Source organism: Perna viridis, chromosome 5 (genome assembly GCF_037379345.1).
Source record: "Perna viridis isolate PV_CMFRI_1.1 ecotype Kerala chromosome 5, ASM3737934v1, whole genome shotgun sequence".
NCBI classification, from domain to species: Eukaryota; Metazoa; Mollusca; class Bivalvia; order Mytilida; family Mytilidae; genus Perna; species Perna viridis.
The window spans coordinates 25590876-25605481 of NC_142449.1; the positions used below are offsets into that span (position 1 = coordinate 25590876).

The 14606-nt window shown below is 32.6% G+C and overlaps 1 protein-coding gene across 2 annotated transcripts; it reads right to left on the reverse strand.

Moving 5' to 3' along the window:
* Positions 1-88: 88 nt before the first annotated feature.
* LOC148616826 (uncharacterized) lies at positions 89-9659 on the reverse strand. Of its 2 annotated transcripts, none has more exons than XM_088583925.1 (10): positions 9530-9659; positions 8738-8878; positions 8256-8474; positions 6158-6439; positions 5231-5377; positions 4753-4923; positions 4476-4532; positions 3989-4049; positions 1981-2080; positions 89-733 (listed from the first exon to the last, which is right to left on the reverse strand). In XM_088583925.1, the coding sequence occupies exons 2-10, from the start codon at positions 8868-8870 to the stop codon at positions 572-574; spliced, it is 1332 nt and encodes a 443-aa protein (XP_088440051.1). In that variant the 5' UTR covers positions 8871-8878; positions 9530-9659; the 3' UTR covers positions 89-571. The 2 variants fall into 2 exon arrangements, with proteins under 2 accessions (XP_088440051.1, XP_088440052.1); XM_088583926.1 differs by having other exon boundaries at positions 595-733; positions 1981-2058.
* Positions 9660-14606: the final 4947 nt, after the last annotated feature.

Here is a 14606-nt window from a genome sequence, read left to right on the forward strand (position 1 = left end):
TTACCTTCACCTTACTTTATACTGCCTGCACAAAAACATGAACTGTGACCATTACATCCAATATATATATTGGATTAAAAACCAAACATATTCTATCGAATATTTATAATTTGTGGGAACTCTAAAAATCTTTCTTACAAAACAACAAACAGATACACAATCGCTCTTACAAAAGTGTGTACAAGGACTAACTGAGAGTTTGACAAATACAAAAAATTTAAATGATAAATTAAAAATCAAATTCGGGCGGTTCCGTTAATAAATGAATTAAAAGTTTTTTTTTTTTGTTGACATAAAAGACACGCGGCGTATCCGACGAAAGGTATTGCTCTGGTTTGATCTTACTGTCTTTGACATAATTACAAAAAAATTCTTCTCCTGTTTGTAGAAACAATGGTCATGTCACTTGTATTTTCCATAGTGCAGTTCGTCTATTTGAACCACAGATTTATGTTTTATTATGGTCTGCTTCAAAGTAGTTTGCTACAATACCGACGTACCAATCGAACCGGAAGTAAAAAAAAATATAAAATCGGTTGGTTAAGATTAAGGAAAACAATCTCAAGATATGTCAATCGGAATCATAGTCATCGTCACTATCACTTATAGCACAGTACACCTCAGGGTTGGCGGATTTCCTCTCTACAATGGCATCCTCTATACTTTTTAAATTAAGTACCACGGGATAAACGTCTTCAAACAGTTCAGTTGTCACTAACGTCTGAATTTGGGCCTGAAAAGCAATTTTCCTTTTAAGTTGCACTCTAGGAGATTTTACTCTCCTTTTGTAATTGACTAATGCGTACATTACTTTTATTTGATGTCACAACTTCATTTAATCATTACATAGAACATTGCCTATTCAACACACTCCCAATGAAGTGTACATCTAAGTATGGGAGAAGTATTTTCTAATTATTTGATAATATATTTAACACTCCACTTTAATTGATGCTGGTGTCAATAAAAATCATTATCGCATATTTAATCTTGATGTGTGTATTATTTAGCATATTTGATAAAACCGAACGTTAAAGTAAGTTATCAGTCCTGGGCATCAACTACTCATCAGCCCTTGACTGATAACTGTTTTTAGTTCTGGTTAAATAGGGATATTCGTTATTACATCGTTTGAAGCTTAGTTTGCCATGAAATTTTGAGCAGATAATATAATAACATGTATCGAATTTGCAACAGTGATCTGCTGAGATAAAAAAAAATACAGATAATGTCATAAATATAAATGCTTCAAAGTGTCCTGAATATGACTTTTATAACTATTCACGATACTTCTATTGGAAACAAGACAAATAATGTTTTTAGTTATGACAAGTGACCATTGGTGACATTTTATATAATACATGATACGGTGATAAAATACAAAACTTTTGTCATATTACTTCAGCAAAACTACTGTTCTCTTTTTTGCTTTTTTTCCTATATTTTAACTTTTGTTTTATTAAATGCCGTAAATATGCGATAAATAGGTTACATATAAACTAAGGGTTACTTAGTATGCGAAGATGTCATGTAATAACCTTTAAGATTTGTCAGAGCTACTTTACCAAAATGACTTTTGAGTTAAAGATTTGAATTCAAGTTATTTGGTTGTATTGTTCTGTTGTCCGTTTGGTTTTCCTAACATTGTTTTGTCTACAGATTTACGCACATATGTACCTTCGGCATTTCTACTTCCTCTAACATAAATCATCCATTCCTCATTATCGTTCGTATGCCTCTTGGTAAGATTGATGAATTCGTGAACAGTATCGCGTTGCACACATACTGATTTGTAAATAAGCTTCAGTATTGCATGATTTGTTCCATAAACGCGGTTGGGAAATTTAGAAATTTCTCTTTAAGTGTAAATTGGGTGGCTTAAGTTTAACACGGTATTGCAATCGGTTTGAATATAGTTCGTGAATTATACATGATAAAAAGTAAAATAAAATATTACGAAATGCATTTGCAGAATATTACCTTTAAATTATCCACGTCATTTTTGTAAGTCGTCAATAGTTTCACAATTTTTGATGTTGTCTTCGATGCGTTACTTGACTGTAATAAATCAATAATTTGTCTGAAAAATATATATATATATATATATGTAACTAGTGTTTCCATCGCTATATATTTACACATTTTAAAACATTTATTCGAATAAAGATGCCACTAGTATGTAGTTACGTCTTAGAATTAATGATTTTAAAGCCATATAGTATTTGTTAGGTTCTTTTTCAAATTTAATTTCTATGTCCAAAATTGCAAGTAAAGGCGGATTATAGCTGGGTATCGTGTGTTGGCAATGCATCAGTCAGAGTGGTTAAAGGCCGTGAGGTCTTTGATTTTGAAACGAATGAAAGTTTTAAGTAGGTCAATGAGTGCAAAGGCTACATCAGTTTTCAAAGACCCCGATGTAGCAAAAACATTGTCTACTAAACATGATAAATATGTTGTCGTACCAGCAGAAAAAGCCCAAACAACATTGTTTTTGTCTACAAAACGTTTTACATCCAATGTTTATTATCAGAGGTAGACGTAGAAAATAATAGCAGTGATAAGACCTATACTGCTACCACTCTCTCCAAAGAAGAGATTGTGGAAAACCATAAATGATTGTGATTTACCGTCTATGTACTGGATTCCTAAACTCCAAAAGATTCCATACAAACAACGTTTCATAGCTCAATCTGCAAAATGTACCACCAAACCTCTTTCAAAACTTTTAACTTCTATACTCACAACTGTCAAAGAGGGTCTACAGTCCTACCACAACACTTGTTACTCCCGTAGTGGTATCAATTCAATGTGGATCCTGAAATATTCTGAAGATTTGGAGACAATCAGTTCAAGACTATTATCTGAATATAATAGCATTAAAACCTATGATTTTTCAACACTGTATACTTCTGTTCCCCATACTCAGTTAAAATCATCCGACTTAAAAACATTATACATCGTTGTTTTTCCAAAAAAGATGGTACACCTAGATACAGATATATAGTTCTTGGTAGAGATTCCTCATACTTTGTAAGAAATAATTCCCAATCATCTTCCAAATATACAGAGGAAGATGTTTACAAAATGCTGGAATTTTTAATCGACAACATATTTGTCCAGTGTGGTGGACGTGTTTTTCAACAAACGGTCGGCATTCCAATGGGAACAAATTGTGCTCCTTTACTTGCTGATCTATTCCTTTACTCTTATGAGGCGGACTTTATAGCTGATCTGATCAGAAAGAAAGATTATCGTTTGGCTAGGTCCTAGATGACGTATTATCTTTTAACAATCCTAGTCTAATTTTGGGGATTTGATACATCGCATCTACCCAAAAGAACTCGAGATAAATGATACTACAGACACTGTGAAGTCAGCCTCATATCTTGACCTACACTTAGAAATCGATGGTAAAGAAAAACTATTGACCAACCTTTACGACAAACGTGATGACTTTTCATTCAGAATTGTCAACTTTCCTTTCATCTGTGGCAACATCCCTTCAGCACCTGCGTATGGATCTTATCACAACTCATACGTTATGCCAGAGCTTGCCAAAACTACGAAAATACGACTTTTTGTATCGCGCTTGAACTCTAACAAATAGGCTTCTGGAACAGGGTTATGTTGCTACAAGATTGAAGTCATCAGTACAGAAGTTTTATGGTCGTCGTCATGAACTCGTGGATCGTTATGGTGTATCCATCCGCACCATGAAAACTGATTTATTCAACGGGTCATAGTTTTCCTTTCCTCGTTTGTCTACCCCCGGACTTGACTTTTTATGAGCAACTCGGCGGCTGTTTCTAGAAAAGCAGAGGACGTTTACCCCATCGGTGCACCTGGTCCATGCTCCCAGTTTTTACTGGAGTCCGAGTTGCTCATTTGCTTTTGCTACTTTGTATGTATGATTTTATTTGCTTATATCAATATCAATATTTACAAACGGTTACTCTCTGTGAGCATGAATTCTATTATGTTAACTTACGATTGAAAGTTGCTCGATATTTCTAGCAGTTCTTCTAAATCAGCTTGTGATAAAGTTCTTCCTTTGAAAACGATATTAGAGTTTACATACAACTAAATGGAAAGTTTTAAGATTTAAAATGACTTTAATTCATTCAAAAATTAAAGAAATCGACCGATAAATTAATACCTTGTAGCTTATAGACTGGCTGAATTCTTAATATCTCGACTACTCTTGCAATATTTACATAATTTAAGTTCACTTTATCATACTTTTTAAAAACATCACCAAAATCGAGCCTTAAATAACAATTGAACAAGCTAATGGAATATTGAAAAATTGTAAGGGGTAATTTTGATTAGTTTTAGTGTCAATACACTTTTATTTGAAAACTTTTTTATGGAAGCCAAGAAGTATGTTTCAGCTGAGTACAGTTCTTCATTTTAAGACGATATGATAGTTAAATAAAGTCTGTGTTCTGTGATTTTTTTTTACTATAATAACATACGGAGTTTGGTTATTTTCCCCAAAATCTTTGATTCGTGTGTAACACACAAGGTATTTTCTGAAATTAGAATATGACAATAATTACAAGGCCAGCATTTTCAATGATAAACTTTCTGATTTCTCTTCCCGACTCTGTCAAAAACTTCAATAGTTAATGAAACTATTTTCTTTTTAAAACTATATATGTTTTTTATGACTAAATTTAAAGAAAAAAAAGAGCATAAAACGTACCAGTTCGGGAAGGTGTGCAAAAAATGTTTTACTATTTTATTTCTCACCGATTCCATCGACGTTGTTTCCTCGTATATTCTCTAATTCGTTAGTTAACTGTAGACAATTTAGTTGGTACTCTTGGACCTGCTTTTTAAGTTCGTTGACCTCTATATTAAGCCTTGTGATTTGCTCAGAAAAATTATCGTGACTGTATTTCATCTCACGCTCATAATCAGCTGCAATATGATGTATGTTAATGAAACTATACATGCATTTCAAATAAGACAAAAAAAATATAATGACAGTTTTTTAAAAAGAACAAAAAAATGCGAAAAGCAAAATCGGAGACATGGGCTGTACTATAGCAGGAAATAATTGTGTAAACTAATGTCTTATTCGGTGACGCCCAATACAAATTAGTCATAAGTTGTTTATTTATTTTTGTTTATTTTTTTATTATTATTATTATTATTTTTCATTTATCATGATCAATAAATTCCTTAAAGCTTGATTTTTATAACTTTCACATTATCAACTACATACTGATTGCTGTGGTACATGACTCTTGTGTTTCCCGACATTTATTCTGGTAGTATTCTAGATCTCTACCCAGTTCTTTATTCTTTCTCAAAATTCGCCTTACTTCCCCATCTTTGTCCAAATTTGGCACATCCTCCCCAGTTGTGAATTCTTAAGTGAAAAGTTAAATTGTAATGAATAATGCATCAACTGAACATAACCAAGTACATGCTTAAAGATTACATTTAATTGACAAATACGTAACGTATTGGTCATTTGTATTTTGGTTTTGGACTTTTTATAGTATGTTTTCGAGGAAGTTTAAAATTCTTGTCATTATTCTGTGTTGATATAACATTTTGTTTTACACTAGAGTGTCTAGTAAATAATTGTTTAAAACCGCAACTTTATCATACGTTCAACTTCCGGCATGATACGGGGTTATGTTTGTAATTGCCTTTTCTGGTAAATGATAAAAAAAAAAAAAAATTTATCACAATGTCCTGTTTTATTTCATACATCAAATATCAGTCGAGGTATGCGACTTCACTGTTCCGAAAGAATGAATAAGCTGCTGATTCTTTTGGCATCAGTATTTTGTCCAGATTGATGTTGTTTCAGTTTTGTTTGGGTTGTTTTGGTTTGGGTGTTTGTTTTCGTTTGTTTGTTTTGTTTTGGTTTTTTTTTTTTTTTTTTTTTTTTTTTTGAAGAGGGAAAAATATATACGTGAAAGTTTAAATTACTCCGTAAAAGAAAAAGGAAAATTCCTTAAAAAGTATGTTTTTAAATGAAAATCTCGTATAATATCAAATTGGGTTGACTCTAATAACTATAATACAGTGTTACTTTATCACTTTACCCCTTGACGCGTAGTATAATTGACATGTTTTAAACGTAAAAATAGAATACAAATGCTAAAAACATGGTTTAGTAGAAAATAAATAACAGTACCTGTACAATAAACAAAATCATCTCCAATTTCAAAACAATCGACGCCATGGAAGCAAAGCTGTTCCTTTTCTCTATCCCCAATGTTGATCAAAAACTGGAGTCGGTCCTCTGGAATCATGAAAATAATGTGTATGCTGTTTGCTGGTTGTATGCCGTCTATAATTATATGCTCTGGAGGACAACACAATAGATCCGACAGTTCTTGTCTTAAACGCCTCAGGCTGTCCTGAGAAAGCCTTTGTGTACCTCTAATGTGGAAATTGACAAACCTATAACCGTTTGCTGAAAAAAAATGAACATTTCAAAGTTAAAAAAGATATGTGGCACTAATGGGTTGTGGAGCTCTTCTAGCTGAAGAAGGAATGTCATATATTTTTTCCTCTCATGGTTATTAGTATATGAAATACAAAATTTTTAACTTCACCTCAGTTTTGAAAATGCATTAAATCTTATTATTTTAACTTATGATACGTGTATTCATTGAGACAATGGTGAATACTGTAACTTAAATTTCTAAATAAATGGAAAAAAAATGTAATCATGATCAGCGTCATATTCATCTTCCAATTTAAAACTTTTATTTAAAAATTAGGATAGTCTACGTATTTGATATTATTGATATCGAGTTGGTCATGCAGTTGTGTCATATTGGTAACATATGAGGTTCAGCAAATGCATTTTTCTGTATACATTCTTTGTTAGTTCAACTCATACTAAATTGCTCTTTTGGTTTTGTTGGACAAATCTGTACATGGTTGTATTATTTAAGCATTAATCCATATAAAACTGCCATAACACAATTTAAGTCAAGAACAACCAAGGTTATTGTGGTCATTATGAAATCTCAACAATATCATTAGTCAAGCGACGATGTTCGCCAAAAATAAACGTGGATAGAACAATCAACAACATACACGTATGAAAGAACCCCAAAAGATTCATAATAATTAATGGATAAATGGGAACATGGATCAGGTGTATTTGTAAAATCATTTAGTTTCTGTGATTGATTTTGAGTAACATTTGACTGGCGCAAGTCGGTGTTTGTTTTCAAGAATAGTGAAAAATGTTGTCGGTAAAAAAACAAATTAAACATTTTCAGGTCTTCTTTGGCGTATATTGAAGTTTTTTTCAAAATTGATAGAGCTTTTTGACAAATATATATTCTTACCGTCTTCAAGATAAAAAAAAATATGTTTACTATTTTCAATCTGCAGTTTAGCAGTAAAAATGAAATCATAGTACAAAGGGTTGGAAAAAACAAGAATCACAATTCGTTTAAACAGATTCACGTGTTCAGAGCAACTTCCTTATTTGTTAAATTATAAACATATAAATTGTAAACAAGTTGAGTATACAATGTAAAACGGATACAGATTAGCCATCAATGGTTTAGCATCAAGATATAACGGCTACATCTTTCCGCTTATTATGCTTTATCATTGTTATTGTCATTGTCTCAGAAAGCAAAGATACAATGTACATAAATTTACCACTCGCTGTAATTAAACATTTAAATTTTGAAACTTTTTTATTTCATTTTTAGATGTTTGATAAAAAAAAGCATCATTTGTTTGGAAACTGGCTAAGTCGTTATATCTCAAATCTCAGAAACAAGCGGTAACACTAATTAACTTTTCGGGTAACGGGTTTATATTCTCACTATGAGTACAGTATAAAACAATTTTGATTGTAATTAAAATAATATTGTCTGCGGGTCTACAGTAAATGTTATTTAGTCAGGTGTTAGTTTGTGTTTGGGTTGATGTTCACATTTTGGAGGAAATGCTGCATATTTTCCGTGCTCGATAATACTGTTAGATGAATGTAGAGACGTAATATAAGATTTCATTGATATATATATGATTGATATATATATATATATATATATATATTTGATAAAGGAATTAGAGCTGTTGAAGTTTAATTGATATAAATTGGACATAAATAATTGAGTGACAAGAGAATCGATTGAATGTGTACATTACAGTAAACGATTAAACGGACTGAGTGCGTGCATTTGTACAACAGTTACTAGAACTGCCTAGTTGACTTTTAAAAAACAATAAGGTATAAGGAAAATGTTTTCTTGGCTTACTTGGTTGGTCTGACGCAGGCACAAAATGTATCTTGTTATCACTATTTCTACAATATGTTATGAATTTTTCACACAAATCTTTTCTTCCTAAATGCCACAACATTCCTTGTAACGACGCTAGATTTTCTTTCGATAACAACCTCAATTCTTTTAAAGTTTGAAATAACTGTAAGCAGTTGTTAATTTTCTCGCGAGTAGCTTTGCCCAAACCACCTCTTCCTACAATAGAATAAAATGTAATCCATCACACTTTAGACAAGGACAGGTAGGCATTAATATATTGTTATTATTAGTATTCTGTCGTCATCATAGATACTGTATGTGCCGATGAAAAAAATGTCAAGATTTTTAATAAAAGAATTTAAGCATTCGTTCTCAAATATGGTGCAGATTTCATTGTGAAATGATAAAAGAATCGTTAAAAATCGTTTGTCAAAAACGTAATTAGACGCCGAGGGGTTCTAGGTAGATTTTGGCATTACCAGAACAGAAGAACTTAAGTCTTTCTACTTCTTCATCTGTGATTTCGTTTGCAATATTATCTAGGAAAACATTAAGGGAAAAATCGTCGCAGGGGATTACTCTGAAATCCTGGCTTTGGTCTTCATGATTCATGTTTTGTTCTAAAATTATCAAGAAAAAGACAATTCAGAGACAAATCAATTTACACAAGTCAAGAAACATACCAAAATATCAAGTTAAACTTTATGGTAAAAATTTAGCATCTTAGTTTAGTCTGGTGCTTAATCGTGGTGAATTTTGGTGGTGGTTTTCTTGTTCGAATTTGTTGGTATTGTTCAACAATGCCGTATTTAGTTATCAATGAATATCACATTTTTGCTCATAGTTTCATATTCTACAAGATCGATTATCGATTTTTGTAACAAAAGGACGCAACCGTCTTCCCGTCCTTCTGCTAAATGATAAGCTTCGCTTTACAATATGAAAACAATACGGGTCAAGAGCAGTGATCATTACAATCTTACGGTGTACGACAATTTTTGCATAATTTTAGTATGGGTTTAGTAGTAAGTGTAAAATAGGTGTAAAAACTCTGAAATATCAAATAAACACTGTTAAATCACGGTGATTGAGTGCAAACACTTTTTCATTTGATATAATTACAAAGTGAGACGTTGTATGTGCTAAGATACAGTGCAGAGCATAGGCGTTGTTGTGAATGCATTAAAATATCAATTATGCCGAGATTATAAATATCTTTTGTAGTGCTGAATGTTAGTGCAATTTGTAAAAACAATAAAATATACATTTACCTTGATAAACGAACGTCTCGTCACGCTTTAAACACTACATATATATGGTTCGCCGACGGTATTGAAAAATCTTTAAATTGATCGCAGTCATAGGATGTAAATAGACCATATTGACTTCAAAGGCATTTCGCCAATTTTTAATATTAACTATATACCCCATTACACTGTCAAGTGATAGACATGATCAACAACGGATGTCAAGTATTGCAGCTTGATCGTGAACGGACTGTGTAAAAGATCTTGAACAACAATTTATGGGTATTTTACCGAAAAAGTGATGATATTGGGTAGTCTCCATTCTATTTCAATAAATCATTTTCCGAAAACGTAAATATCAACATTTTGCCCTTCTTGAAATTGTCAAAAATTGTCTGCAGCTGCCATACGCTCCATCAAAGCCACAGTCCTAATTTACGTTGTTTGGCCTGTAATACACATTGAATTCATCTTGGTTTCTTCTATGATAACTTTTTTTTGGGGGGTGGGGGGGGGGGGTAATCCCTCGACATGACTATCTACCATCTTGCTGTTTATTCATTAGCTTTTTTTTATTTTGATGATCTCTGAAATGATTGGTTTTTCGATAATTATTGTCAAAATTGTCATCATTATTGAAAGTACCTACCCGAATGAATGATATTACTTCTAATGAGGGAGTCGTCTGATAGCTGCTCTAATTTTCAATTCTTTTCTAGTGAATTCATTATTTTTCTATTTTCTTTGTTTTACTTACTTTTATCTTTTAAGTTTTCTTAATATTTCGTCACTTTCATTCTTTGACCACTCCTCTTTCCTTATTGTCGTTGCCTTTTTTCATGAATTTTTGAATGGAAACTCCTCTTTGGTTTCCAAATGGGCCTTCTTGTTCATTATGGTCTTCCCTAACTTATCTTAACTATTTTTAATATTTCTACAACAACCTTGACTTCCCTATCTCGATGGAACTCCCTTTATTCGCTTCCTCATCTTGCGCTGCGTCATGTTCATAGCATTCTGGCTGCATATAAAGCATCTTTAGTCATCTTTAGTAAAACCGTCTGTGTTTCTCCGTCATGTATCTTGTAGATACTCTGAAGTATCTGCAGATCCCAAATGTATAGATTCTAACTTGAAATTATATATATTCGATTGTGGTTTAGACCTTAATACCTGGTATGCAACCATATTTATACCCCAAGCAACAAAGTTAATGAGGGTTTAACATTTTTGACTGGTCCGTACTGCCATTACTTCCTTGAAAGCACAACTCCTCTAAACATCTTGGACAGATTTCTTACATATTCAGTAGGATGTCTTGTCATAAGGTAAAGATGTGCATGTTATACGGCCATTTTGATTCGACAAATTGTGTAGGAGGTATAAGACTTAGACTATTTTCATCGATCAGCTTGTGAGTGCAACACCTCATTGTTCAGCTGTTTACAGTGGCTTAAGACATTGTAAGCACTCCTCTGCAAACGTATAAAAGATTTTTTTCCATACTTGGTAGGATGTAATTTATACGGTAAAAATGTGCATACTATAATGCTATTTTGATTCGACAAATTTTGTATCAGTTATTTGACTTAAATTTTTTCAGCTGTTCATAATTGCAAAAAACCTTGCGAGCGCAACTCCTTTGAAACCGCTAAAATGGACACCTTTGATTTTTTGGTAGGATGTATTGTTGTAATGTGAAAATGTGTTCCCTTTTATATTAACGCATTAAATGTTTAAGTCACTTCTAAATGTGAACCTTCCCAGTTGTGTTGAGATGTTGGATACAGCAAAACTGCAGAACATATTTAAATACAAAAAATACCAGTTTTATATATTGTAAATTTTGTTATGCTGTACACGTGTTTCAAGGAGTAACATCTCATCAGCAGCATTAAAATCAAATATGTAGGAAGATTATAATCAAAATATTAGTTGTATACAAGAAGCACTCATAACCAAATTTATCGAAAGAGGAAGCCAAATCCATCACCGAGGTGTTTTACGTATTTTTAAATTTGGAATACTGCAAAATTTCATAAAAAGGTGAATTATTTACATATTTGCTCCAATGTCGCATGTTTCCTCCTTGATTTTCCTCAATTTCTGAGATATTTCATATGCATAAACTGATTTGCACTCGATCTTTTAACGTTCTTGTTTCCTAAATTGCTAAAAGTTAAAAGCCCTAACATTTCCAAGGTAACCTTTTTCAAAAAAACAAACAAAAACAAACGCCCATCAAATATTTCTTTATGACTGTCTTGCATATTTTTTCAATGTAACTCATTACATGCACAAATATTACTTTTTACACACCAATTCTCTACATCAACTTTCATTAGGTAACAAAAGCATCTTGCCTTAATCTTATTTTATTTCTATTCATTGATTTGATTTGAACTTGGTTTAATACAAAACGTATCGGTATAAACATAAATAACTTTTGCCTATTTTCGTCTATATAGTACCTATCATCAATTTAAAGAGTTGTCAATGCATTCTTGCCCAATCAAATTCAGAACCCAGACGAGCACTTCTGTCAAAGCTCGCATCGTCACTCTTTTATATCTATGAACCCAGAATTATCTTCGTCAATGATTACATATTCTGATTCGACATACATCCTTGATTTTGCAATCAACCCTCCACCTAGATCTAAGGTGTAAGGTTCCACTACAGTGTGTCTGTCATACAAATGATCTACCTTGACGCCCTTCAAGTCTACGGGGAATTAATTTTGTTTTCTTAAATCGCTTTGTGGTATCTGATTTCTTATCCTGAATGATTAGTGAATTCAAGGGGCTAGTTAAGGGTATTTCTTGTCTTAGTACATAGCTTTTTACCTGCATTTTGTTTTTACCAAGACGAATACGTCTTAGTTTTTCTCTTACGTGGCAGAGGATTCCGCGTGTAAATGTCCAGCCAAATTTGTCAACCTATATCATATGAAGATTTCTATATATCTTGGTATTCATCATTTTTTTTCTGTTCTATAGGCATATCATCATGACAAATTTGGGTCTTTTTTATCATTTGGCCTTATTGAAATTACATTACTGAGCGAGATGGCTGTAAATCAATCTCTTTAATTTTGCTGCACTCAGTGGGTTTTTTTCTGACGTATTCTTTAGACTGTGACATACAAAATAAAACGACCAATATCTTAGACAGTTTTGATTGTTCATACATGTAAAATAACAGAATCCTCTCCCTCGAGACCAGCAAAATTGTTCTGACATCGAATGTTGCAATATCTTGTGTCTGTGTTTTGTTGGTTTCTTATGCTGTTTTTTTTTACTTCCACTAAGAAATGTTTTACTTGTGATAGATCTTCTTAAACTCTGTTCTATCGAGTCAAAAATAACAATGTGATTTGTTTAAAGCTTGTGTATTTCAATTAACGGATGTCTTGTATATTTATTTTCTCGGCTACAATTGAACCAGTTTTTGCTTTTAGTATAATGGTTACCATCTGTTTAGAAAAGTCAAAGTCCTTTTGACACTTTCTAGAGGCAAGACTTTTCATCTCTCTACATTCGGAAAAAAGGTCCTTTTAGATTAATGATTTTTTTTCACTTGTTTCAACGATCTGAAAAATAATATAGAAGGAAAACTTCTTAATATTTTGTTATGGAAGAATAATTCACCTACCGAAATCAATTATTTCAATCCTACATCTGACACCAGTGTAACGGTTTTGCTTTTTTCACCAAGTCGAAAACTTGTATGGTAGTATTCGACCGAGACGTAAATAATTTGTTCGAATCTTGGAAGTAAATTCTATGAAGTTAATTTTCTTGTATTCAACATGTATAATAAAACATTCTATTGACAGTATATATTCCATTTATAGATCTCATAACGTACACTCCAAATGTTGAAATAACCGAAACCTTTCAAAGGTTGTGTCAAAAGGTTGATCAACTTTTAGTTCCTCAAAAATATATATTTGTTTTCAACAACTATATCCCTGTACTAACACTTAGATCCAGATATGTATAGATTTTATCGACAACATATTTGTCATGTGTGGTGGACGCTGACCTATTTCTTCAATCTTACGAGGCTGACTTTATTGCTGATCTGATCCAAAAGAATGAACATCGTTAATTCGGATCCTTTGATCCCAGTTTCCGCTATATAGATGACGTATTATTGTTAAACAATCCTAGTTTCGGGGATTTTATACATCGCAACTACCCCAAGGAACTAGAGATAAAGGATATTTCATACACTGTGAAGTCAACCTCTTATCTTGACCTGCACTTAGAGATCGATGGTAAAGGAAATCTATTGACCAAACTATACGACAAACGCGATGACTTTTCATTCCGTATTGTCAACTTTTCATTCCGTATTGTCAACTTTCCTTTCATTTCTGGAAACACCCCATTCAGCAACTGCGTATTGAGTTTTCATATCACAACTCATACGTTATACCAGAGCTTGCCGTAACTACACAGACTTCTTACAATTAGGCTTCTTGAACAGGGTTTTGATGCTATAAGATTGTAGTCATCACAACAGAAGTTTTTAGTCGTCATCATGAACTCGTGGATCGTTATGGTGTATCCATCTGCACCATGAGAAACGATTTGTTCAAGGAGTCATAGTTTTCCTTTCCTCTGTCGTCTACCACGGTGTTGACTGTTTATGAGTAAATCGACGGGTGTTTCTAGAAAAGCAAAGACGCTTACCCTACCGGTGCATCTGGTCCATGTTGTAGTGGAGTCAGATTTGTTGATTTGTAGGTATTATTTTGGTTATTATATGTGCATTGTTGTGTGCGTGTCTGTTTTCCATATCTGGTCTTGGTTCCTGGACTACATAATTTAGATTTCCGCAAGAATCTTGGTGCTCTTGATTACTCTTGTTAATTTTTTGTACAGGTCCATGCAGTTTTTGATTGATTATTGATTATCTTTTATTCTTCCATTAACATGAAGAGCATATTATTGTAACATCAGCATACACAACTCAAACTAATTCAAAGAAGCAAACAGACAAAACATATGTACATATGAAAAGGTTAAAATATACATCTAAGAGAGGTTGAATATAAGACAGTATAGGGGGATTTAAATTCACCATAAAGCTT

Bases quoted from the DNA above. Each gene is read 5' to 3' on its own strand.
- LOC148616826 (XM_088583925.1), bottom strand. From the start codon at position 8,870: ATGAATCATGAAGACCAAAGCCAGGATTTCAGAGTAATCCCCTGCGAC. The intron at 5,378-6,157 runs GTACTGTTATTT...TTTTCACTTAAG, and splicing joins TGATTTTGTTTATTGTACAG to AATTCACAACTGGGGAGGAT. The intron at 734-1,980 runs GTAATATTCTGC...ATTGCTTTTCAG, and splicing joins ATGACGTGGATAATTTAAAG to GCCCAAATTCAGACGTTAGT.